The sequence below is a fragment of the Polyodon spathula genome, chromosome 3, assembly GCF_017654505.1.
Source record: "Polyodon spathula isolate WHYD16114869_AA chromosome 3, ASM1765450v1, whole genome shotgun sequence".
NCBI classification, from domain to species: Eukaryota; Metazoa; Chordata; class Actinopteri; order Acipenseriformes; family Polyodontidae; genus Polyodon; species Polyodon spathula.
The window spans coordinates 89222773-89250761 of NC_054536.1; the positions used below are offsets into that span (position 1 = coordinate 89222773).

The window sequence follows — 27989 nt, forward strand, 5'->3', positions numbered from 1 at the left end:
TGTGTATTAAACCTTCATCAGAATTCTTCTTGTATTGCGTCATGAACTAGGATCTACATTGTTCCCATTTTCCCACAGAGCGGAACCACGTTTATAAAATACTAACCCGTGGGAATGTACACCTGCTAACTCAACAGACAACAGTATAAACCAAATACAGTTAAATGTATTCCCTTACCACCAAAAAAATAAATAAGCAAAAAAGTTTTTTTTTTTTAAATTGGGCAATGATATCATTTCATTCTTTACACCGCCTACACAGCACTAGAGCACTTTTATTCATTTAAATTGTCAGTGGGCTGCAAGCGTTGCCATGGTATTAACTGATTCACCACTGCAGCTAAAGGGACGCCCAGACGCTATTTCAAATTCAAACAAAGCGTTGAAACAATACAAAAGCATTACTCCGAAAGGAATTTTGAAGTTCAAGGTCGACTTTGGAGTCTGAAGAACAAAACACAAAGCAGAACACCTGCCAGCTCAGATGAGTCGAAACGAAAAAAAAAAAAAAATCCTGAAAAAATAGCGGCTTGTACAAACAAATGAGCCTTGTTTTGGTACGTGCTTAAGCGGGTCTGAGAAAAGCGAAAAAGGATTACCAAGGTTATTTGGTAAATACGAGAACGTGTAAAAAAAAATGTCTGTGAATTCCTGTTCCAGTTTCTTTTCTTTGTTAAGCTTCGGAGATCTCTCTCCCAGGGGATTTCACATCAGTGTTTGATAGTCTGGCACTGGAGTAAACTGCAGAACTCTCCTCAGCTGCTATGATTTCCTGCTGTCTACGTAAATACTGCCAGTTTCTAATAAAGATGGTCTACACTGTATGCATGATCAGTGCTACGATTGGAACGTGTGAGTCTGGTAAGTGAGAATATTACATCCCTTTACATTTGTCACAATTGTCTGTTTATTTATTTTCATACAGTGCTCAATTCATAACAGTGAATCGTATTAATCATACAATAGTTTCCTTGGACAATGTTGACAATGTACACCATAGGGTGAAGACGCAAATTGTATTAAACTGGAAATAGAAAAAAAATAAATAAATGAACGCACCTGTATGTAACTTGTGAATTGTATATTCTGGTTAAGTGAGAGACACACATATCTCTATGAAAACTCTGTAGGCTATGGTAATATATATATATATATATATATATATATATATATATATATATATATATATATATACACACACACACACACACACACACATATAGCAACGAAATAAAGGTACTCATAGGCAGCGTAAACATAATTAACAAAAAAACTGAGATATGAGTGACAGTGAATAAAACTTTTAAAATGTATACATAACGGTGCACGAAACGTTTACAAAGTAAGCCTTAAAAAATAAAATATAACCAATTCACCATAAACAAAATAGCTAAAAATACTGAACGGTTTGTACCCTCTGCATGTACCACTCATGTACTGTAATATAACACTTAAATTAAACCTTAAATGATAAGTATTAAGAAATGTCACACATGCAGTAACTGCTGCACAGAGGGAATTATTTTTCAAGATATCCTAAAAAAGGGATGATGTTCTAAAAATGTATTTAAAAAACCCCAGCTGTGTTATGGACACATTATATAAAAGGTGTAAGACAAGCAATGCAAAATAAGGGCAAAAATACCCCTCTAATGTACCAGGCACTACTGTACTCTTTTAAAAAAAATACAGATATGTCCTTGAATTGGCCATAGTAATCTCCATTAGAACATATATCCCTGATATTTGTTTTATGTTTTATATTTTTCTTTACTTACTACTTATCCTACAATAATACACCATGTGTGCTTCTCTGTTGTGTTTCTGTGTAGCTTAATTACCGTGATCTATTCCAGAAAAAGATGAGTGTATTTCAGATAGAAACTGTATAAAATTAGACATCACAGGTTTTTATTTTAATTTTGTATTCCCTGGCATTGTGGTTCCTACACAATAAGTAATGTGGCAAAAGACACATTTTCATAAAGTGATATGATTACTGTGGGTTATTTATGTGTTTTTTTTTTTTGTTTGTTTTTTTATGTACACTCAAGTGAAAACTCAAATGTAATTTAAATACACTTTAAAAACAATAGAAATAGAAAAGGGGGCATTATATGTTTCCGTTTGTTACAGTTATGGTTGCCAAGTGGCCCCATAATTCTGGAACACTCTAAGACAAGTTTTTTTTTGTTTGTTTGTTTTTAACTCACCTCTAAACCACAAATGAATTGATTTTAAATCAACAAATGAAGTGGGTGTGAATTGCATGAGCTGCTTCAATAAATGTGTTGAATCGTTTAAATGCGGTGGCAATACTATCCAGAGAGAATCATAACAACAACATGTATTAAATTCATATTATTTGAAATGTTATATGGTAAACAATATCTATCAAAATAGTGCAGTTCCGTAGTTAATATTTCCTCCTGCTTCACACAGCCCTGCCCCAATGAGACAAATACAGCAAATCAAAGATCCTCACAGGAAGTAATTCCTGCCCCTGGACAGGTGTATGCTTTTGACAACTAGTATGTAACACAATGAAATTCCTTTAGCGACAGTTCACACAATTCACACTCACTTTACATGAATAAAATCAATTAATTTGCCATTTAGAGAGGCGAGTTGAAAAACCTGACCTGTCTTAAAGTGTACCAGGATTATGGGTCCAGTTGGCAACCCTACAGTCCTCATAACAGAAAATACTAGGATCACAACAAAATAGTACTTTGATCACTACATTTAACATTTACCTTGCAAGATGGGGCAGTATGAAATCAAACCTAATTCTGTACCCTGATTTGCCAAATCTGAAGCAGCACTTTGTTGATCCTGTTTTTTTTTATGTTAATCCCTAATGTCCCACACATCACTTGCCATTTTAGAAACTTTTGTGCAAATTCTGGCAAGGAAATCTGCAAGGCAAAATGCTGTGATCATTATTTCTAATATTTATCAATTATGTAATTTATGACATGGATTTTTGCCTTTTCGTTACTTTGCAGCCTCTGTTTGTTCCATTATTAACATAGTTTCTCTGCACTTAAGAAAATAATAATTACTCCAGTGCCTTTGTTTTCACGTCGCACTGCTAAAGTCTTCTGTTGTTGATCAACCAGTGAGCACAGACACAATGCAGAATGGGCAGAGATTTGTGATGCGTGTCAAAATGAAATCTGGTCAGAATGAAAGCTCAGCTAATCAACATGCAGTGATTATAATGACATTAATGGTGGCCAATAGCAGCTAACAGAAACAGCAGCAGTATGAACTGTGCTGAATGAAAGCACATTTGAGAAATGTTGCGCTAGTGGATTGTGTGAGTGGATGAATGCATCCCAGTTGGATGAAAAGCAGATTAAATAAGTCCCGGTGTCGTAGGAAATAAGTTGATCATTCAAACACAGCAATGCAAAAGTAAGGCAGGACAACTTTTTGTTTTTATCTGACCGTTTTATTTACAAGACTGTATGTTGGTGTGTGCGTTTGTGCCACTGTCTTTTCATAAGAAATTTAAAATGTATGATCGACGACTCTTTATATGGCAAATTGTTTTAAAACCATGTATTTTTATGTTTCTATAACATCGTTGTGATGCAGATGTAGTTTATGTGTGATCGCAGATATTTATTTATATATTAAATGATTTTATAACATCAAAATGTTGTCAGTCTTTAATCAAAATTAAAATCTTTCAGTAACGTAATCTAATGATATGCTGCATCCAGTATGACAAATTCATTTTTTTTTTCATTTTAATATTAATATAGCTGTAACTTTACTAGTTTTGACATGGTAAAATGTAGGCCTAGGTATGATCTCGCTTTCTTACATTACAATAACTCTCTTGGTTGGTATTGAACAGGTATTTACCACAGTTTAGCAAAGATGTTAACTCTTTAGATTTTAACTGATTAATGTATTGTTTCTTCCCAAACTTGTAATTGAAATACATGCATGATGATAACCAGTCTCCTGTTTGTTTTCTGTCCTAGTTATACAAAGTACAGTATGTAAAAATAAATTAAACAACAAATCGCATAATACAAAATTATAATACTGTATATGCAACATTTTTCAAGTACATCATGTGATTGATGTGCACCTTGGCCGAGGTAGTCACCACAGCATGGAGCACAATTCTTTCCGAGACTGAAACTCATGCTTTGACTTTTGGAAAATTGTTCACGTACCTGTCTATACAGTAGTGCTTCCCAAAACAAGAACACCTCTAGAAATGCAAAATAACGTTAAATATGTAACACATTTTGCTAGTTAACATTTGTTACACAGAAATACGCATTAATATCACAGGCTACTTACAAATTTCATTTTAAATTATGCATTTGTTTCTAATATATATTACAGCAATATTCACATTCTCTTATCTACCGTCATACCGTCGACGACTCTACTCATTTATATAAATGATTCTTACAAAATTCATTTCAAATTATTTATTGTTTGTTAATGTATCCGATCAACTTATTTCCTAGGCTCGATCCACTTATTTCCAAGCCTAAGCTCATAGACATTAGAAACAATGGAACCTCTGCTTTAAATTCTAGAGCTTGATCAACTTATTTCCCAATCAACTTATTTCCTAGGACACCAGTACCCTGTACCAGCATCAAAATAAGTCCCATTACCGGTGAGTACTCGCAGAATTTCACCCCTGTATATATGCAGTCACAGACAGAAGTATTTGGGCAGTTAAAAAAAAAAAAAAGAAAAACCACAAAGAAAGTGATTTCTATCATTTCTAATTGTTCTTGTGAAAGATATACATTAAAGCAGAGATTCAGCTTTATAATAAAACAGAAAATTCTGACATAACATGCATAAAATGAAAAACTAACACAAACAAACTAATTTCAAACATACACAAACTAATTTCATACTTTGACAAAAGTATTTGGGCAATCAGCATATTTCATATGAAACCCATTCGTTGCTAATTATTGACAATTATCATGATTGAAAACCAACACCTGATGATAATTATAGAATAAGTAAATACATAATCATCAAGTGCTGGACATTTGTGATTAAAAAAGGACCAAAATGGATAAAACTAAAGAGTACAGCAGTGATCTCAAAACGGCAGTGATACAACTAATAGAAATGAAAAATTACAAGAAAAATGTCAGAAAGATTCGGTTTACCGAAAACCACTGTGTGAATAGGAACTGCTGCAACTAGCTCCAGGTGTGGAAGACCTAGAAAGATTTCTGCAAAATCTGGAAGAAGAGTCGTTCGAGCAGCCCAGAAAAATCCTCTGATTACTGCAAAAGGTTTGACACAAGAACTGAGAGCAGATGGTCAACGATACTTAACTAGATGAATGTCCATGGGCGAAAACCCTTTGTTAAAAACAATACACAAAAGGAAGCGAATGTGTTCTCCATTAAATACTTGAAGAAGCCCCATTTTATGATCAGACGAACCCAAAATATAACTTTTTTCACCAAGAAAGAACAATATGTTTGGAGGAAGAGAGGAGAAGAATTTAAAGAAAAGTTCATCATGCCCAGTGTTAAACATGGTAGAGGTTGTGTGATGGTATGGGCTTGTTTTTCTTCCTCAGGCACTGGCGAACTTGGTATTGTAGAATGATCAATGAATGCTGCAAAATATCAATACACTTTGCACTCTCATTTGTTACCCAGTGCTAGAAGGTTTATTGGACGGAAGTTTGCATTCTGCAAAGTCTACAAAGGAATTTCTGGAAAAAAGGAAGATTACAGTTATGGATTGTCCATCTCATCATGAATCCCATCGAGATGTTGTGGATTGATTTGAAGGCTGCTGTTGCAAAAAAGAAACCAAAGTCGATTGCAGAACTCAAAGCTGTATGTGTTGAAAAATGGACAAAAATATCTCCGGGAAGATGTCAGGAACTGGTTTCAAAATACAAGAAAAGACCGCAAACTGTAAAGGAAGCAAAGCGTGGGCACACACAATACTAATGTAAGGGTGCCCAAATACTTTTGTCAAAGTATGAAATTAGATTTTGCATGTTGTTTTTCATTTTATGCATATGTGGCAAAGTGCCCGCCCCTGTGTGTATTTTGTGTTGTATGTTGTATGTTAATGTTGGTGCATAGTCATCGGTACACAGGATATAAATGGGTCTGTGTAACACGAGTGTTTAAATTGTATATTTGTATTTAGGCACGAGGCTTGCACAGCACTTCACGTGCAAGTAAAATGTAATAATATGTGAGCACAGGGAATTGCACTTTATTAATTCACGTGCAGTTGTACCGCGACTCCAATTGAATGATTGATTAGGAATCGAGTCTCGGTACAGCTGCATAAAAGCTGCATGTTTTCACTCACTCGGGGTTGTGTGTTCGGTGAGTGGAGAACGGGATTGGAAACGGAGGTAATAATAATAATAATAGTAATAATAAGTAAAATATCAGCTCACCGTGTTTGTTTAGTGTTAGTCTGTTTTGTTTGTATGTTTATTTTGACTACCAGTGCTGTGTCCTGTGTTTTTGTTTGTCTTACAACCATTTATTTTCTGACTGTCTGTTCATTTATAAAATGCTGAGCGAGACCATTCGTTCAGCTCCACTAAACTCCACCTCTCTGTCGTTTATTTCCTGGTTCCTGTTTCTGGTCTGACGTACCCCACTCCGGCCGTCTTTGTAACAGCATGTTATGTAATTATTTGTTGTTTTATTATAAAGCTGAATCCCTACTTTAATTGCTATATTTCAATAGAACAATTAGAAATTATATAAATCACTTTCTTTGTGGTTTTTCTTTTTTTATTGCCCAAATACTTTTGTCTGACTGTGTATGTGTGTGTGTGTGTGTGTGTGTGTGTGTGTGTGTGTGTGTGTGTGTGTGTGTGTGTGTAATAAACATTGTGAAATAAACAAGGATATATTATTCTGTAAACTAAAAAATAAAGTAACGAATCAAACAAAAAAAGAGGTGAGAAGAAATGCTTCAAACACTTGTCCCTGTGCGAGGCAAAAAGGTTCACAAGAAATGGCAGGATTTTGTTTATGTGAACGTTTATGCAACAAGCCGAATACAAGGGCATCTGTGGTATTGCTGACGATTCAAATAAGTTATCCTCTGAACAGCAGCCCTTGCTAAGTTCTATCTTTATGTTCCCACAGTGCAACTCAAGTAGTAGTTCAAGAGCGATTAGAGTTACGGTGGTGTTCAGGAAACACTGCAGTTTGCAAACATTCTACTTACAACAGTCTTATGATGCTGGTTAGGTTAAAGTTGCTTTTGGGAAAATGGCCCCTTGTCTGAAATGTTTGTTAGGCTGTCTACCATAAGACTAAGGCCAAGAGAAGATACCTGTGTGGTCAGACCTGGAAAGGTACTGCATTTTATATGTATGTGTTTGGGTGACTGGTAAACGGCTTAGTTAGACTTCTGTTTTGTTTCTGAAAATAAATATTCATGCACCACCCTGTTTGCAATATAACTGTTGTCCAGAGAGTTCATTTTACACAAGTAGATAAGTGTGAAAGGTCCCAAAAGTAGCAAGACAAACCTTGGTTTGGCACATAATATAAATATTGTGACGTTTCTGGGCTCCAGGATGAGTGGAGTCAGACAAGGTAGGTACTTTTAGGGCTTGAGTCTTATTTCTTTAACTTTCTTTTCTTTTTACGCTTTTACTTCCATACTCTCACTCCCTATCCTGTCATTTCCACTGTTCGCACCGAGAGCGGGGGTCAGTTTATGCCCTCGACCCCTGTCCCCCTCCAGGTAACTCTCATCAGTTTCTTCCTACATCCCGCCTCCCGCTCCTAGTATGCACTCACAGTCAGTCACCACCAATCACGTTTCCCCTACCCCTCAACCACTCACACTCACACAAGTGAATCCCTGAGGGACCCGCACCCGCCAGGAGATTATCTTATCTGTGACAGAGACAGAAAGATTCTTGGTGATAAATCTCTCTCCCGTCCTGTGAGGGCACTGTATAAAGGGAACAGAGTGCCCTGGACTGAATGGCCAGACAATTCATTCCCAGGGTTAGAAGGAAGTCGGTCATCTAGAACGGGGCATAGCAAAGTGATCTGTTCCTTGTTGTGGTTAAGCTGAACCGGAAGGAAAGACGTGAATTATTATTGTGACTGTTTTATTTGTTTATTATTGTGTCTGAAGAATATATTGCTTGTTATTATTAGACAGCTGAACACGATCCGCAGCTGTCTCCAAAGGCCAGCACTTACCGGACATCACAGCACTTTGCTTCACATATAACTATATTTACACCACAAGCACTTTAGCACGCACTGTGGACTTGTGTTTGTGTTTTGTGTTCCATGTGAGTGTTTAAGATCGGGACCAACCTGTGGATTAAAACATATATGAGAAAGAGAGAGACTTGGACTTTTAACTATCCTTTATTGAACATCTCGGTTTTGAAAATGCTACATTTTCATTAATAAAGTCAAAGCCCAAAATAAATAAACAAACATCCTACTGATTCCGGTATATAGGCCAAAGCCTCCCTAGCACATCAGCTTTAAAAGCCAAAAAAAATACAAAATACAAAATATTAAAAAAACACACTATAATTAAAAACAATTTGTTTCTGTAAAATCCCAGTGAGCTCTCTCTCCCCAGTGACCGAGCACACAGCCTCCCCCACACACCACCTGTCCTAAAAAATAGGCAAAATCAACCTTGAACTGCTAACCACCGGCACTCTCAACAGCCTGACCACATCCACCTGTCCTGTGCCTGTCAGCCTATTCTTCCAGGATTTTAAAACTGCCAGCTTTGCCTGACCTAGAAGAAGATTTATCGGCACACAAGTGTGCTTGTGTTTTTGCCTGTAGGGGACCCTGAAAAAAAAAGTTAAATGTAAAATCTGCTCCCAGCTCCTGCATCCTCTTTTGTAGGGGGCTGAAGAGGGACTCCAATCTCCTGCAGTCACTGTATGTGTGGTAAACAGTCACAGACCAAGCTGATGTCAGGGCTGATCTGGCCTATGGCCAGGATACCATACAGAAGCTTCCACTGCATACTTGAAGCAGTACATTGTGTTTGTGCTAGTAAACATAACACAGTTGAAAGCCCAGGCTACATCTATATCAGAGTTGGAATTATTTAATAAAATATGGGCCTGCCTTCTAAACGATACAATATGCTTTAGCTTTGGATTTTTACATTCAAACAGTATGGACCTTATCAGAGATGTTAACTTTCCATATGTTGGTCCTTCCCCTCCTTCTTCCTCACCTAAACTTGGAGATAATAAAACTAGGGAAAATGGGGTCCCCTCCCTGATCCGACCCCTTAGATAGCCCCTCTCCCAAGGCCTTCTTGAGCCTCGGGGAGAGAGAGTTCTTCAGCTCATTTTTCATTCGGCCAGCCTCTCCAGAGCGCCTGCCCAGCTGAGCTGCTGAGATCCAGCAAGAAGGGCCTGGCTTTATCAGGTGAGCTAGTTGGGTTTCATGTGCTCTAACAAATCTGACACAAAGCACCCCCGACTGAAAGAAATGAACAGAAAGAGAGAATTAAAACTCCTCCAGTGGAGAAAACATTAACATAAAAAGAGGAAAGACCTGTCTTATCTAACCTAAAAGAATCCATTAAAAACCAGTAATGATCAGTAATGATTCACCCATCAAAATCTTCTGAATCTCCTTTACCATTCTCCGGGGGGTGCCATAACATGGCTACCAAATTATTGATGACTAGGACCCAGCCCTTGAATGACAGATGAGCCAGCAGCCCGTGTTAGCTGTACAGTCGCCCCCTCACCTTATCAACCAGGCCCTCCCAGTTCATCTGCATGAACAGGTCTGTTCCAAAGAACACCCCCAGCACTTTAATCACAGTCTCCCACTCCCAATCCCAGGTCAAACAGTGGACATTCTATGACAGGAATAAGCTATGCAGCCCATCAAAGCTCATAATATCCCTATAAACTAAGTCATGTGTCCAACTGCTAGAAATTTCACAAGGTATTTTTGTTAATTTATTCCATGCATTACTATTAAATAATGGTAGCTAAGTGTTGCTAGTTTTCTGGGATTTCAAACAAAAATACAATTCTGTTATAATTTTTAACTAAATAAATAAGTCTGTTGTGTAATTTAAACTTGTCTTACATTTCAACAATATACTGTACTTACCAACAGAAGTGTTTTTTTTTTTTTTCATAACAGCTTTTTTAAACATTCCGCTGCTACAAGTTGTTCTTTTGAAACTTGAGAAAGTCCATCATAGTCTTTTGTTTCAGCGAGGCAAAATATGTTTACTGGGCTTCACTAAGTAACTGTCTCAGGAGAACAAATTTTACAGAATAGGCATCTTTCTGCTGTTCACACCAAGACATGAATCCTCATATCTGTAGAGCTGCTTCTGTCTTGGCATCTACTCCACAGCTCTGTGAGAGCTGTTCTTCCTCATTGCCACGGTCATCATCATGGTTACTGTTGTCCAGTTTGGTGCTAAATGTATGTGTGTGCATTAAGTCTACATTGACAATATTGTACTGTATTTAAGAGGTAAAACTCGGCAGGGAGCTACGGATAATTGAAGTTATGGATAAATTAGGTTCTACTGTAACTTTAAAATATTGTAGTATAATAGTTATAATAGCTGTGGCGTGATCCTCGGTAATAATGATACTCCCTCATTCAAATAATTGACTCAGGACTACCACTGATACCTTGTAACACATCACTGCAATGGCATTATCCATTAAATATATGAAGCAGAGAACATTTTAAATAAGCAAATTCTGATCTATTACCATTTTTTCCAAACATGGATGGAAAGTTTGTTATACCTAAAGAGGATAACATGTGCACAATAGCCAGTATCATCAAAGCATGTGTACTTTAGTCACTGATATCTTAATCATTTACCACTTAATATGTATATGTAGAAAGACCACTACTGCACATTGTGATGTATTTCAACATTTATCAATGCAAGCATATGTTGTTGGGTTTTTTTCAGCAAGTAACAAGTGTACATCTTCCTCTATATCAAGCTGCAATGACTGTCTGTACCGTGGACCAGAATGTGGATGGTGTTTTCAAGAGGTACAGTGTACTTCCTGGTCTGTGTACTACTAATATTAACAAAACAGCAGCAAATTAACAATAGCATGTACCAAATAGTTATTTCTGTGACGGAATGCACAAACAATGTGAACAAACATTTGTACTATATCAGAATATAACCTTGAATTTCAACATGTAAGGTTATTAAATCATAAGAGGCTAGTGTTTGCTTTTTTTTTTTTTTTAAACTCTGATGATAAAGAATGAAATGTAATCCTGCTCTTGTCTCTTCCACATAAATAAAAGCTCTAGATAATATAAACAAAGACAAGCTTAGTAGATGTTTAGCTGCTGTTTGTGTTGGTTTAGTCTGTATGAAAGCACATTAGGGGTTTTCCATTACTAGGCCTTGGCTGAGTGGTCAAAAGCAGTGTGGGGGCAGTTTTCAAAGAAGCACAGTGAATAGAACGGAAGGCAAAACAATAAATAAATAAATAAATAGATAGATAGATAATTTTCAGTTCATTTTGTAAGGATTAACATTATTACAAAAAAAGTGGTAACATTGCAAAGATACGTATCTTTTCTTCAGCTGCATACTTGACAATATTGGTCCTCTATTTATAAGATGGGCAAGTGAAAAAAGTGTTTGTAACAATTTTAAATCAAAACTCACAAGATGGGACAAGTTTAGCAGTATACACTGACTGCTATAGCTTGTAATCAACCTAATTTCTAATTATCAGCAGGAGATCCCCCAAGTACATTTTACTTAAGGTTTGTATTGCTTATTTTGCTACTAAATAAATGCGTTGAGTGAAATGTGCACTAGAAGCAACAGGTATAGATCATGGTAGTATAATCTGGTGCTTTAGGCATCTCCCCAAATATCTTTTCAAAATCACAGATGTAGAGTGTCGCATATGTCAAAGGGATGCCTAACTGTTAGCACTAACTTTTGCATACCACTGTAAATTCCTTTTGTCTTAGTAATGTAGCAGTTTTAATGCCATTATATTTAAGTCATTCATTGTTGTGTTCTGTGCTTCAACAATTTCAATAGGATTTCCTGGTTGGAACAGCACTGTATGAAAGATGTGACCTTGTCTCCAACCTAATTAAGAAAGGCTGTATGTCAGATTTTATTGAGTCTCCCTTAGCGAAGGTAGTGGTGAATGCCGCCTCAACAAGCTCACAGGTCACACCAAGAGATGTTTCAATACATCTGCGGCCAGGTTGGTATTTCCAGTTTTATACTATTTTTCATTATGGATTGCTGAGAAGGCATCTGAGTAATGAACTTAAGCAACTAAAGGCCCTTATAAGGGTGAACACTGGAAAAGAATATGCTGTTAACTGTGGAATAAATAAAGATGAATGGTTTGAGTTTCACTGGGAGGAAGGGGGAGTTGAAAAACAAGCATCTTATTCAGCACTGTACAACTGTACATTTATTAAACATATGAATGCAGGGATGATCAGTCCTCAAACACTCTTGAGGTGGATTTTAATCTATATTTGCTATTTTCGAAAATAATACTCAGGTTTACTTGTTTTGTTTTTTTTATTGTTTTTTTTTTTAAATAAATGTAGTCATCTCAGTGGTTCTTTTTAGTAGTTATTATCACCTGATTCGCCCACTTGTTCATTTATACAAAAAGATACATTTATTATTTTTAATGATATAATACAATTTAGGTGTGTACGTTTGAAGATGTACCTAATTAAGTATCCTTGTAGACTGGGCTTCCCCTCGGGGAGCAGCATGGGGAGTGAGAAGCCATAGGGGCTCACAAAGCTATTGGGATTGAACACTGAAATTGTTATTGCTGCTATTGCAGTGATACCTTAATATGGGATATAAAGATGTTTAAAAAAAGTGGCAGATTTTCTGTCAATAAATTGTGGACTATTGATAATGACTTGGTTATCACTCCTTTAAGAGGGAAATGTACTATATTATTTATTTGTTCAATTATTTAATGTATTTATTTTCACTGATGCAGGCAGTGAAGTAAACTTTATTTTGGAAGTACACCAACTGGAAAGATACCCTGTGGACATGTACTATTTGGTGGATGTGTCTGCATCGATGCAAGAAAGTTTAGATAAACTGAAGTCTGTGGGATTTTCTCTGTTGCAAAAAATGGAAGAATTTTCCAGTGACTTTCGGCTTGGCTTTGGATCATTTGTGGACAAGCCGGTTTCCCCTTACATTAATGTCCATCCACCTAAAATCGCGAATCCCTGCAGGTGTGTATTGCTAACATTTTGTTTACCTGATTCCAAACTTTTAGGCAATGTTTTACTCATATCTGCTTCCATATGTAAACAAATTCAGTTTGTGTGGGAGACATGGTCATATCATTTCTTCAAATTTCAAACATTTTAAAACAAGAATGTATTGCATACATAAATAATACTGATATGAATCCAGTGTCTCTGAAAATCTGCTCTGCAACCTGTATAATTGTGATAAACCAAAACATGACTTGTCTGTATTTCTTCTTGCCAATGCTCTATTACACAGTGACTATGATATACAGTGCAGGCCAGCACATGGGTTTATCCACGTGCTTTCTCTTACTGAAAACATCACAGAGTTTACAAGAGTGGTTCAACAGCAGCGCATTTCTGGAAACATGGACACACCAGAAGGAGGTTTTGATGCTATGTTCCAGGCAGCTGTGTGTCAGGTAAGTGCATTCCAAGTGCTGCAGGTGTCACGCTTTGTGGTTTAACAGCTGGGAAGATACAAGATTCAGTAATAGGGTTTTACAGCAAATCTGAGTCACATAGCTTTCTGGGAGAACATGTCTTTGAAAATGGAATAAAAGTAGGGTATGTTATATCACATGGTACAGATATATGTGCCAGTTAACTTTTCGCACGCACCTGTGAATCTCCTCCATATTCCGTTGTACCCGTCTCCTGAAAGGTTACTTTTGTGTTCTTAAATAGATTATTCCAAGCGCTTTTTCCGGGTAAAGCAGTGGTTGGGCTTCAATATTATAATTATTATTATTATTATTATTTGGCAGACACCTTTATTCAGGGCGACTTACATGGCAGTACAGGGTTACAATGCAAGCTTAACATATACAATGTTTTTTTTTTTTTTTTTTTTTTTTTCCTGGTAAATGTAGTCTAGGTCATAATTGGTATAATGGGAGATTCACATCTCTTTGGAAATATCTTTAGTTTTATACTTCATTTGACTGACATAAAAGTAATTTCAAGGTTTCATATTGTCTACTTTTTAAACAACATTTTTTCATAGTCATATCGAGTGGCTGAATGTACCTAAAGGCTTACCGTTTGAGATTTTATACATGGTATGAGGTTTCTTGTAAACTTATTTTTCTAGGCCAGTCTCCATCCAGAAGTGATATAATATCTATAGGGGCAATATGGGTGGTATACCACAATAAACGTTTATAGGGGATTAAAGGTCCATTATTTTGAAAGTCCTAAAACAGCATCAAACAAGCTGTGTGCATCCTACAGTTAGCACTTGTGCTGAAAAAGAAACAAAAAGAAAATTCCAAGACCAATTCTCATCTTTTGGAAAGCACATACACATTCAGTGTTCACTCTATCAGTTTCATTCACTGTAGGCGTCATGAAAATCCTTGCTGATATTTACATAAAGTAATGTGGAAGAAACAGGTTTCTGCTGGGATAAAGTGCATGCATAGTGAGATGCATTTTAAAGATAAGACATACAGATAGTTAGATTTAATCCTGGTGTCCTTTGTAATTCTTAAAATAAAATACTTTGTTGAAAGAACACTGAATCTCTTTATTTGCATGGTATACTGAAGTCTGAAATGACGCCAAGTTTCTGACAGCCAGGGCTCTATTGTTCCAGCATGAGTGGATGTTGATTTGGACCAAAAAATATGCAATGTCAAGGCATTCCAAACACAGGATGTGGTCAAGTCAAATGAGGCAGCACATTGTCATGAATGTTATCTTTAGTTTTGGGCAAAATGGTGCTATTCAATCTTGCATCTGATGTAATGATGACATGTTATATGGTTATTTGAAATTGTGGGTTCCAAATGATAAAATACCAAACAACTATTGACTTCACTAAATGTGAAAAAACATGTTTAAATTCAACAAACCTTTTTATTATGTGTTTTAACAAGCCAGTAAAAACGTTGCCTTTTTTGAGGTCAAATAATTACACTGATGAAACATTGAAACATTTGTCTGTTGATGTAGCCCATTGTATTTTTGTCTGTTTTTCTTAAAAACTTATCATTGATACAGGCACCTTCCTTTAAAGACATATCTCTGTTTGCTAGTTAAAACTGTGTTGTTTTTTTGTTTTTTTTTAGCTGTCAAGGATTATTTCTAAATAATATTAAAATGATCCTAACGAATCATTACAAAACGCTCCTCATTCTTGTACCCATTATACATGACTGGCTTTTGGTTGCTGGTAGGCTTTCCATAATGCTCGTCCTGGGAGCAAGCTAAACTTATTTTCTATGTCTTGTTTTTAGAGCCATGTAGGTTGGCGTAAAGAAGCTAAACATTTACTACTTGTGATGACCGATCAACCTTCTCATCTGGCACTTGACAGCAAGTTAGCGGGAATCGTTGTACCTCATGATGGAAACTGTCACCTGGTTAATAATACATATAGTGAGACAGCTAATATGGTAAGTTAATCTTTAATTAAAAAAGATGACTCAATCTCCCTTACTTCCCTGTAGAACACCCATTCTTAACAGTTTTCATACAGGTATATGCAAGCAGCTTTAGTTTTTTACACTTTCTGTTTTGATTACAGGCTTAAGCCCAGCGTACATGAGGAAACATTTTTCCAGGCACAATGTTTCCTCATGTCTGCTGGTTGTTTCCTTGTTTCCAGAAACCAGGAAACACGTTTCCCAGAGTAGACCTGGGTTCTACTTTGAGAAACATTTTTAATGCCTTTCGCCAATCAGGAGAGACTCTGTGAGCATGAGTCATCGACCATGTGACTATGCAAGGCGTTGACTTCTACAGAAGATGACATGGTTTGGAATCCTGCTACAATCACTCGTTTCATTGATATGTACTCTGACGCATTGTCATGTCATTTCAGGTTATTCGTGGTCTTACAAGCTTTAGCAGCACCTCAAAAGTGTCTGGATCAAACAGAATTCTGATAACTCAAGTGCAGCTCATTTAGAAGAGTATGGTCCTCTCCTCTCTCCTCACCATTAACGAGTCACTCCCTTCTCCACACGACTCTGTTTCTGTGCTTCCCCTCCATTTACAGAGTTTTAGTGCAATTCTAAGTGCAGTACCAAATTTTTGGAGCGTGCAGCAGAATTTTTTTCTAATTCATGTACTGTTTGAAAAAGTTTTTTCCTTGTGTATACAGACCTTTACTCACAAAATGCAGCTCCACCAGATCACAAAGCCAAACTGTGAGCCTTCTGCAGACTCTCATAATTTAATCTAGAACTCGAAACACCTGTTTGCTGGAAAAACCTAAAACTCAGCAGACCAGTGGCCACTCCAGTAATTGGTTCTGAATGGTAAAACACAAAATGATGTTTTAAGCTCGTCATAAGCCTATCTGAGGGAAGAAGGTTCTCTCCAAACGAAGGCTAACATGCTTTACCTCAGTCACCCTGTCACAACATGTATACTGTTTTTTTTGTTTTGTTTTGTTTTGTTTTTTTTATAATGGACGGCTTGTTGGATTGATTAGAAAATGCGTATAAACCTTCCTAATGGTGGGGGGACAAACAAATTAGTGATAGTGACTAGTTCATATGTACCTTTTATAAAACAAACAAACAAACAAAAAACATAATGGAACTATAAATTTGACTTTAACATATGGAATATAATCTACTATTGACTTTAGGATTATATGTTTGGGTGGGATTTGTTGATGTTAATTTGAAATGGAGTTTCAATAATTCTTTGGTGTAAATCCTAGTGAACCGTATATATACTTTGTTACCTGTTCCATGGAAAACCCATGACATGTATTCATTCACATGGACAACCTGTGACATGTATTCATTCACAGTGTTCATACATGCATGTATAGTGGAAGACAAAATGTGGTGCTGTCTTGAAGTGCCTGCCCTTCTCAATGAAGGTATCTCTGTTTAAACAGTGGTTGTAGGATCAGTGAAAGCTCCATAGTTCTGTACATTTTGTTTGCACCTTTTCCAGTTCTCTTCAACTGCAGGGATATTCATAGTAATAAGGGTTGTCTTTTGACTTTATTTCCAGGAACATCCAACTATAGGACAACTGGCTGAAAAGTTATTGCAAAACAGCATTTATTCTATTTTTGCCATAGAAGGACAACAATATACGTGGTATGAGGTAATTTATCTCATAAAATATTGAATGTATTTAAGCTTGATATGCTCAAGCTGATGTTAAAATAGGCTAAAATCTTAACTATTATGTATTTCTACATAGGATCTCATTCCATTACTGCCAGGTACTGTGGTTGGAAAACTTGAATCAAAGGCATCCAATCTGAAAGAGTTAGTGGTAGATGCATACAAGGTAAAACAGTTTGTATTTGATTTTGTTCAGTGTTCAATGTTGTTTAACCAACTGTCTAACTTATCATTGCTTTTGTATGCAACATAGCAGCCATGTGTAGACCCCAAGTGGTCATTTTTTAAACTTTCTCATTTCAGAAATTAATCTTTTCAGTTTGTTGAAAAATGAAATTAGTACGCCTAGAAAGTAATAATATAAGCAGAAAAAGCATTAGAAAATGATAGAGAAGATTCATAAGATAATAAACAGGCAAGAAGACGGTTTAGTTTAATGTTATTATAAAAAAGGTTTGGTACAGTAGTCAGTCTTTTTTTGCAAACGCGAATGATCCGCTCCAGTTCTTATTGCAGAGAAAACAACAAGCTATTATGCTCTTATAAGCTTTTGAGAAATCCCCAGAAAGCATGCTTTTACACAATGATCCATTATGAAGATTTCTGGCTTACTAGGCCTGATAACAGAGCTCTTGTTTTTAGACAAATCTTCCTTTTTTCGTTTCTGGTAAAACCCTGTGTTAAACAGAAACTGTTGTATTCCCTAACTCCATTCTCTTTTACCAGAAACTCTTATCTGAGGTGGAATTGCAGGTGGAAAGCCTGATAAAAGGGGTGTCTGTTAACGTCACTGCCATCTGTCCTGATGGGTCAACATTTCTAGGCCTGAATAAATGTGGAAATGTGAAACCAAATGAAAAAGTATGTTTTTCAGTCCTTGAATTTTGCATACACTTTTGTATGAATATACTATTTTAATAAACAACATGTATTATCATTTTTCATTATGAAAACAAAATAAATTCTGGTTGGTACCTGATGTGCGATAGTTGATAAAATGGTGAGCATTATATATTAGGTTGTAATTTTCCTTGAAGAAACAGAACCCCCTATTCTTACCCATTGATTTTCATATAGATTGTATCATAGCTGTGGATGGAAGTGACTGAATTATTTCTGGGGGACTAAACTAAAAGTTATTTATTTGGACATATTGCATCTCCAAGAGAAATAAATGTAAAATACAATGTATTTCTAATGTTGTATAGTGTGCAGCTTAGCAGGCAATACTATCTATTTTGGTCATTAACATGAGAATTGCCTGAAGATCATATAATGTATTAGCACTGTTGTTTTAGTACAGTGATCATACAAGAGGATGACCACAATTACAATTTGTATGAACAGTTTTAAAGTAGTGAATGCGCTGTAAGCTACTTAAAAATTTTATATTAGCTTTAATTATAATATACAGTAGTCTTACGGCATGCAATGTTTTTAGTTGTAACTACTGTAAACCCTCCAACTTCCACAATTTACATACAGTGTGAATAGAAAGTTTACCACATCAACACACCATGCAGTGATGTGGTAAGCTTACTTTCTAATCACCCTGTACTTTCTATATGGGTTATACTGTGTTATTATTTTTTTATAACGAATCAAAGATGTTGCATTTACTCCTCCTTCATCCAGTCTTCAATCAGTTAGTTGCTAGTTAAACCCCTAGTGGAGCACAATCTTTTTTCGTTTGTACTTTTTGTCCACCGTTCCTCCTGGAGGATGTTTCTTAGTGAAATATAAAAAAAACTCTCAAGTGCAAAACGCACAATCCTATCTGACATTTTGCAGACATTGCTCCTGTCCAGTGAGTTTAACTGTGTAACTGTTACTTTTCCAGGTTCTTTTCAATATAACGGTTGGAATGCAGGAGTGTCACGGTGTGGGAGATGAAGCATATATATTCCTAAAGCCTTTTGGGTTTAATGAAACCACCAAAGTGCGAATCCAGAGGTCCTGCTCATGCCGGTGCAGCAGTGCAACAGAGCACACTCCTGGAAGCTGCTTGGATGAAACGACTCCTCAGGACTGTGAAAACTGCAGGTGCAAGAAGGATGACCAGCCTCCTTTAAGAGATTGTCAGGCAGACCAAATGCAGCCCGTCTGCAGTGGTCGAGGTCTTTGTTTATGTGGAAAATGCTTATGTGACCAAAGCAGCCTGGGAAGAATCTATGGCAAATACTGTGAAATGGATGGCTTTTCTTGCCCCTATCACCAAGGACTTATTTGTGGTGGTAAGATTTGAACCAATATGCTGTTGTGCCATTCCATGTTAATGGTATGTTAGTTAGACTGCTAAGACATTGTTATCAGACTAATAGTGAGCCTGATATTTTTGTGACGATGGGTCTGTCCTGATACTCAGTGTTTGGGTATGCCAGTGGTTAGGTATTAAGGACATATCAAATGCTACAAATTATATTCAGAAGACACACTGAGTATAGAAAGTGAACAGTGTTTTTACTTTGGTGGGTTAGTTGTGCTATTAGTACAGACATTCAGACATACAGAGCCTAATAGGAATACATAAACAGACTTGTGCTGCACTCAATGCTCATAACATCATTTCCCTTCTTAGGTCATGGTCAGTGTATATTTGGCAAGTGCGAATGCAGCAGTGGCTGGGAGGGTGAAAATTGTAACTGTTCTGTCTCTACTGAGTCCTGTTTGACGGCAGACTCTCGGATCTGCAGTGGAAGAGGGAACTGTGTCTGTGGACAATGCCAGTGTGAAGATCCAAGAAGTTCAGGTCAATTCTGTGAACTGTGTCCAACCTGCAAAAGCTCGTGTGAAACAAACCGGTAATTAACATTATTAATAGATTAATAGAAGGATCACTGTATTCACAATATTATCAAATACTGAAGAAGTACTCGTGTAGTATAGGAGTGAATACAAATAGTCTATCCAACTATCCAAGCAGCTACTGACATTCATTTTCTGTGGTCATGTAGGCAGGTGAACCAAGTTTTACAGTGATCCAATTGTCACTGTAAATGCTGGGAATTGTGTATTTATTATTATTATTATTATTATTATTATTATTATTATTATTATTATTATTATATCTGAATTTATTAATGCAAACTGATGATAATGTTATAGTATTAAAATGTAAATTTATCTCTTCTAAAATAAAAGCTTTTTTTTTTTTTTTTTTTTTTTTTTTTTTTAGGAAATGTGTACAGTGCCACTTGTTTAATGACTTTTCTGAAACTAAAACAACACAGTGCAACACGACCTGCTCCCCATTGGTACATTATGTCAGTCATATCTTCGGTGTGTAATTTTATTTTCTCCATTTTCAAAACAGAAGCAGAAATATGTAATATCAGCATTGTGACAAAATGTATTGTGTACAGTTGCTGATATGTATGTAATATATTGTTGTGTGTGTCTTGTTGGTTTATCCACATTTTGAATTTCAAACCAACACATTAAAAACTAAAAGTGTTAATGTATGGACCTGTGAGGGGAGAGTGTATTAAATGGAATGTCCAGACAGTAATTTATGTGTACAGAAATAAAATAATTTATTTTTATTATCTATACACAACAAAATAATTAAATAACAAAAGAAAACAAAATGGTGTGAGGGAAGGAGTGCAGGGGTGAAATCCAAAATCGATCGTGATAACTCGTCTTTAATCGTCTTCATGGTAAACCATACATAAACAAAAAAAGACAAAAGAAATGTTAGTGTTTTTTTTTTTTTTAAATCCCGCTGCACCAAACTAGTCTCTCCCTCCACCCATTACTCCTCCTATTTTACTTTCGGACCAACCCCGAACACAGCAGTACGTTCCCTTTAGTATGTAATGTCCCGCCTCTGTAGTCAGTGGAACACCAATCCCCAACTGACAAGTGTCCTTATCCTTCACTTGACTCCAGTGGCTGGAATTTACATACTCGTACTTCCTCCCCTCACCAAGGTGCCGCCCCTCAAAAGATGACTTTTGCCATGGTCACGAGATCTTGGTAAGGGAAGTCCCGAGTTGGTTTGATGCCATCTACTGTCGGGAGGCTGAATCACAGACCGAAATCCCTTTGACTCATCACAGGACCATAGATCAGGGCAATGGCAATGTAGGAAACCATCAATTAATCAATTAATGTGATTAATTAAAGTAGTTACACATATTTGTCTGTCAGTGTTTTGAATGTTTAAAATTAAGCTATTAACTGAACTCAAAGTACAAATTATGTTTTTACACTGAAACTGTTTTTCTTTCCTCTAGACTCAGAAAGTGAAACTTTTAAATACTGTCTTTATCTAACGAAAGAAAAATGCCACTATAAATTTCAAATGGAACCTATCTTTGGAGAAAAACAGATTCAAATCTTCAGATACCCAGGTGAGATGAGATTTCTGTTTTTAAAATGTACTGTATTTCAGTGTTTTATTATGTATCATACATGTGTGCAGCATTATTTTCAGTATATAGATTTAAATATATGCATTTTAATTTACAGATATATTGGAGATTTTTTAACAGTTCACATTTGACTTATTATGTAATATTGTTGGTCGTTTTTATGTTTTTTTCAACCTGTTTTTTTTTTCTTAAACTCTAAAGTAATTGCATAAACCAGCTAGAAATAACTGAAGTTCAAGAACACTGGTTCGAAAGGGGAACATGAGATTAGACTTGCTCACACTATTCATGTACTTAACCGTTATAACAAATACAATTTATAAGTAACTCTCCTTTGACTGTCATCTTCTAAATGTCTTCAGTGCTTTTTGCCTAGTTGATTTAAAAACTAAAATTATGTAAAAAAAAAAAAAAAAAAAAAAAAAAAAAAAAATAGCAATCTTGATTTAAAGTATATTTCAGGGATACAGTTGCTCTCAAAAGTATTCACCCCCCTTAGACATTTTCACATTTTATTGTGTTAGAACATGGAATCAAAATGGATTTAATTAGGCGTTTTTGCCACTGATCAACACAAAAAAAAATCCATAATGTCAAAGGGACCTTTGCTGAACAGCAATTTTCAACTCTTTCCACATATTCTCAATTGGATTGAGGTCCGCGCTTTGACAGGGCCACTCCAGGACATTGACCCTTTTGTTTTTAAGCCACTCCAGTGTGACTTTGGCTGTATGTTTTGAGGTCATTGTCCTGCTGGAAGATTAATCTTTTCCCAAGTCCCAGGTCTCTTGCAGACTTCAGCAGGTTTTCCTCCAGTATTTCTCTGTACTTTGCTGCATCCATTTTGCCTTCTATCTTCACATGCTTTCCATGCCCTGACGCAGAGAAGCATCCCCATAGCATGATGCTCCCACCACAATGCTTCATGGTAGGGATGGTGTTCTGAGGATGATGTGCAGTGTTAGGCTTGCGCCAAACATAGCGCTTAGTGTTTTTGAGGACGACCTGTTCTAGACAGATTCACAGTTGTGCCATATTCTCTCCATTTCTTAATAATGGGCTTTACTGTACTTTGGGGATATTCAATGCCTTGGAAATGTTCTTATATCCTACCTCTGATTGGTGCTTTTGAAGAACCTTATTCCGGATTTGCTTTGAATGTCTTCATGATGTAGTTTTTGTTAGGAAATGTACTAACCAACTGTGGGACCTCACAGAGACAGGTGTATGTAACCTGAAATCATGTGAAACACCTTAATTGCACACAGGTGGACCCCATTCAACTAATTATATGAATTATAAAGACAACTGGTTGCACCAGAGCTTATTTAGATGTGTCATAGCAAATGGGTTGAATACTTATGCAATCAGTTATTTTCTGTTTTATATTTGTAATTAATTTTTAAAAAATTGTAGATTTTATTTTTCACTTTGATATTATGGACTTTTGTTGTGTTGATCAGTGGCAAAAACTCCTAATTAAATCCATTTTGATTCCATGTAGCACAATAAAATGTGGAAAAGTCCAAGGGGGAGAATACTTTTGAGAGCCACTGTACGTACAGTGCCTATGGAAAGTCTACACCCCCTTTCAAAATTTTCACCTTTTGCTCCCTTATAGCCTGGAATTAAACTGCACTAAAACATTTATCTACACATCCTACCCCACAACTTCCAAGTGAAAAAGCTATTCTAGAAATTTGTAGAAAATTAATTAAAAATAAAAACTGAAATAACTTGGTTGGATAAGTGCCCACCCCCCTTGTAATAGCAATCCTAAATTAGCTCAGGTGTAACCAGTTGCCTTCAAAATCACACATTAAGTTAAGTGGTCTCCACCTGTGTTAAGTTGTAGCGATTCACATGATTTCAGGATAAATTCAGCAGTTCCTGTAGTTTCCCTGTGCTGGGTACATATCAAGCAAAGACTCAACCGTGAGCACGAAGGCGCTTTCAAAAGAACTCCGGGACAAAGTTGTTGAAAGGCACAGGATTATGATTTCCATTACATGAGAGTAGATGTTGAACTTCATGCTGATTTGAACTCGGCTCTCTCCAAGATAAGCACCAACTAAGACGTAGCTGTGCAGTAAACTAATGTGATCCATCTGCATCTCCAACGCGTCTTGCATTGTTTTCCATCTGATGATGTAGATATCCTTCTGTCTGGTGTTGATTGCTGAAATGTAAGGCTGGCTCCAGGGATCAGCTAATTTTGCCTCCCCAACGCATCAGCACACACAACGGCTGCGATGCTGGCTCCGGGGATCAACCCAGTGCGGTCTCCCCAGCATGACAACCATCTGGATTGAGCTAAGTAGGGTACCTCTCTGGGGTCTTCAAGTGGGCACCTTCCATCCTCTGTGTTTCGTTGACTAGCCCACGACACCTCAAGAGGGCTCAACAGTGATTCTGGCTTCCCAGCATCACCCCCCTCCATCCTCCACTCAGCTCAGCCCAGCTTATTTACCTGTACATCAGCGTTGCTTTCTTTCTATTGTGCTTGAGATCCCCATCCAGAATCTTTCCGTCTCAACCACAGCCAGTTGCTGCTCCTTTGTGCTGCTTCAGATAAGTTCTTCACTGTGCGACGCAACTCTTGGCCGCTGAACACAACGTCTCCGAGATCAGGGGATGGGTATAAAAAAATATCAAAGGCCTTGAATGTCCCTTGGAGCACGGTCAAGACGATTATTAAGTGAAAGGTGTATGGCACCACCAAAACCCTGCCTAGATCAGGCCATCCCTCCAGACTGGATGACCAAGCAAGAAAGAGACTGATCAGTGAGGCTACCAAGAGGCCAGTGGCAACTTTGCAAGAGCTACAGGCTTTTATTGCCAAGACTGGTCAAAGTGTGCATGTGACAACAATATCCCAAGCACTCCACAAATCTGGCCTGTATGGTAGGGTGGCAAGAAGGAATCCATTACTCAAGAAAGCCCACGTTGAATCCCATTTTGAAATATGCAAAAAAACACTCAGGAGACTCTGTAGCCATATGGCAAAAAGTTTTGTGGTCTGACGAAACTAAAATATAACTTTTTGGCCTAAATACAAAGCGTTATGTTTGGCGCAAACTCAACACAGCACATCACCCAACGAAGACTATCCCTACTGTGAGGAACTTGACAGAACTTGAACAGTTTTGCAAAGAAGAATGGTCAAATATTGCCTAATCTAGGTGTGCAAAGTTGGTACAGACCCATCCCAATAGACTCATAGCTGTAATTGCTGCGAAAGCTGCTTCCACCAAGTATTAACTCATGGGGGGTGGAGACTTATCCAATTACGATCTTTCAGTTTTGTAAATTTAATATATAATTGTTTTCTCAATAAAGACTTTTTTCCCCTTAACAGTGTGGAATATTGTGTGTAGATAAGTGGGAAAAAAATCCTGATTTAAATGCATGAAACTCTGAGGCACTGACACAGCAAAATGTGAAAAAAGTTCAAGGGGGTGTACACTTTCTATAGGCACTGTATCGTGTGGGACACAATAAGTGAAAAAAAAAAAAAAAAACTACAGTTCTAAACATAACAGTCATTGGTCTTTTGTACACTTTAACTATGGTACATTTATAAACCTTGCCTGCTGTATGGGGTTTCACAGCTTGCAGGATAATTTTTTTTTTGTACCACGGTTTCTTTTCACAGAATGTTTAACTGAGCGGAGTTACTTTCCTACATTTATCATGTTCTTCATTATGACGGTGGTGATTGGAGTGATGGCAATAGGAATCTTGAAATACGCTGTGATGCGAGAGAACCGTGTGAAAGTCGAGTCTCCGGTTGATGTCTATAGTTTATCAACAAAGAAGGTAAATGTCTTTTTTTGCTACATACAGTAGGTGGGTGGGGGGCTGGGGTTAAATCTAAAAAAAAAAAGAATCTCCATTAATATAATGTCATTTTATGTTAAAAAAGGACTGCATTCCTACTGCAAATGAGAAGACAATAACATACAGAAGAGACAGACCAGGAGAGATGCATATCCACATCCACAAAATGCCATTGAATGATGTCTGACAACAAGTAAATACACACTGGTGAATAATACAATAGAAGCATCTAAAATGTGAATATGGATTTCCCAACTTATATATAATTTTTTTTTTTTTAAATTATGTTTGTACTTTATGGCTAAAAAAGTCTACTTCAAAGCATACCTGTCAACATTGAGTATTCAAAATACAAGAGCTTTTGTAAACTGAACTCTCATACCTGTCAACTTTTAAAAATACAAAATCAAGCGCGGGGGTGGGGGTGGGGGTGGGTTGCAGCTGTGTGGCTAAGCATGTGAACTTGCTTCCTGCACTGAATGCATGCCTGCCTGCCACAGGACTCCCCTGGGTCCTAAACCCTGCTACTACAGACTGAAATTGCAAGAATGTTGTAGATATTAAAGGTTTGCTGATATAAGGGGGTTTAACAGTAGAATATGGGAGAGAATCTGTCCCAGGAGGTGTCCAGGAGAAGGGTCCAAAATACGGGAGACTCCCGGTGAATACGGGAGAGTGGACAGTTCTGAAGCCACCAAATTGAGAACATTTGGGATAATCCTGATGTTAAATAAAAGTAGGCTACATGTTTAAATATGTGAGGTAATCAGCACACATATTTGTATTTTTATTGATGTTTTTGTTTTGTAGATTTTTTTTTATGTTTTAAATTTGACACCTCATTGACGGTAAAACATTTTTTAAACTTTCAAAAACAACTGCAGACTGTTTTAATCTTTGTTTTTGTTTTGTTTTTTTGCAAACAATAAGTTGAATTGAACAACAAGTTTTTTTTTTTCTTTTTCTTTATAATTTTAACAAGTAAAACAAAGATAACAAGTATAAATAACAAAGAGGAACAACATTGTAAAACATGCTTGGAAATTTGCACTATGAAGTCTGCTACAAACAAAAAATACCAGTTTTAGTTAGACATTTACTTACATGCATGTTGTGTGTCAATATTTGCAAACTCTGATCAGATTTTTATCACAAAATAATTTGACATTGTACAATTTGTAGTCATGCAGTAATGCGATTGTCTTTCAAAGCGTTAGTGATGCCACTCCTTAAAGGTTATTGAATTTGCTACTTAACAAGTATTACAACTGCTTGTGTTTGTGAATTTGCAGTGAATACATGTTTAGCTGATAACTGAGTGTACAAATCATTTTAGAAACTGATTGTTTTATTGTGCATTAATACTGTTTAAAAACTGTACCTGTGAAACACTGGAGAGTACTGTTGACAATAGCTGCTATCAAACTAATACAGATACATAGTTATTTATTAAGTTATAGCAATTGTAACATAGAAAATGGTATAGTTTATTTATATAAATAGAATAATACATTTGGTATATGTTTTTGTGTTAACATTGTTGTTTTAACTTAATATGTGTGTGATAGACTGCTTTTTCAGATACCTGCAGTACGGTACTTACAACTTCATTTCCAACCATGTGTAGAATTGAAAATCTTTGTACTGTTGCTGCTTTTTAGTGCTGTTCTTCAACAAATCATTACAATAAAATCTAATAACTGAAGTGCACATTTTTTTGTTTTTTGTTGGGTTTTTTTACAATACAACCCCTCGAATTTAAAGATAGAGAGATTATGCTTATGTTTTTCTTACTCATGCTAGGCATTTATTTGCAGGCGCGTCAGTGCCTGACTCACATGCATGCATGCGCGCTGCACAAAATCGTTAAAAAAAAAAACATTTAAACGGTGCTCAGAAGCGCAACCATATACCTGAAACTACTGCAAAACTACCTAGTATAAGCAGTTACTTCGTTAACAGCGCTGCCACATCATTAACTGCTTTGTGAGTGATGCTCCGGCCTACACTGACAATGGCTCTGATGAACACAGTGGGTCTTCTAGGCTGCTTCTGATGAAACCCTTTCGCCACAGTCACAAAACAGCAACCTGCCAATTAATAATAAAAATAATAATAATAATAATAATAATAATAATAATAATAATAATAAAATACTGGACAGATATGGACCCCGATTTGTGCCGAAATAGTGATGGAAATGACTCTGAACTCATTAAGACAATATAACTAGGGACAGAACAAGGTAATTCTAACTCTTTTTATGCATTTTCTTTTAAATATTCAGCACGTTTACATGAGATCAAGTTTTCCCAAAACTAATGTGGCAGAAATAAAAAGTAATATATCTGAATGAATTCTTAATTGATTTTAGAAATTAATAGAAATTG

General features: G+C 36.5%; 1 protein-coding gene across 2 annotated transcripts; it reads left to right on the forward strand.

Annotated features, from left to right (window-relative positions):
* Positions 1-293: 293 nt before the first annotated feature.
* itgb8 (integrin, beta 8) lies at positions 294-26444 on the forward strand. 2 transcript variants are annotated; one of them, XM_041246298.1, is made up of 16 exons: positions 3284-3420; positions 4611-4654; positions 10966-11051; positions 12076-12247; positions 13019-13265; positions 13543-13708; positions 15527-15685; positions 17265-17360; positions 17460-17549; positions 18110-18244; positions 19224-19617; positions 19962-20184; positions 20559-20662; positions 21622-21738; positions 25415-25578; positions 25685-26444. In XM_041246298.1, exons 1-16 carry the CDS (start codon positions 3413-3415, stop codon positions 25784-25786), a joined length of 2307 nt encoding a protein of 768 aa, XP_041102232.1. In that variant the 5' UTR covers positions 3284-3412; the 3' UTR covers positions 25787-26444. The 2 variants fall into 2 exon arrangements, with proteins under 2 accessions (XP_041102231.1, XP_041102232.1); XM_041246297.1 differs by lacking the exons at positions 3284-3420; positions 4611-4654 and adding an exon at positions 294-861.
* Positions 26445-27989: the final 1545 nt, after the last annotated feature.

What these genes read in the sequence shown, in the direction of transcription:
- itgb8 (XM_041246297.1), top strand. Translation starts at nt 765, where the DNA reads ATGATTTCCTGCTGTCTACGTAAATACTGCCAGTTTCTAATAAAGATG. An exon ending in TCCAGGCAGCTGTGTGTCAG is followed by an intron (nt 13,709 to 15,526) that starts GTAAGTGCATTC and finishes TCTTGTTTTTAG; the next exon opens with AGCCATGTAGGTTGGCGTAA. An exon ending in TAGTGGTAGATGCATACAAG is followed by an intron (nt 17,550 to 18,109) that starts GTAAAACAGTTT and finishes CTCTTTTACCAG; the next exon opens with AAACTCTTATCTGAGGTGGA.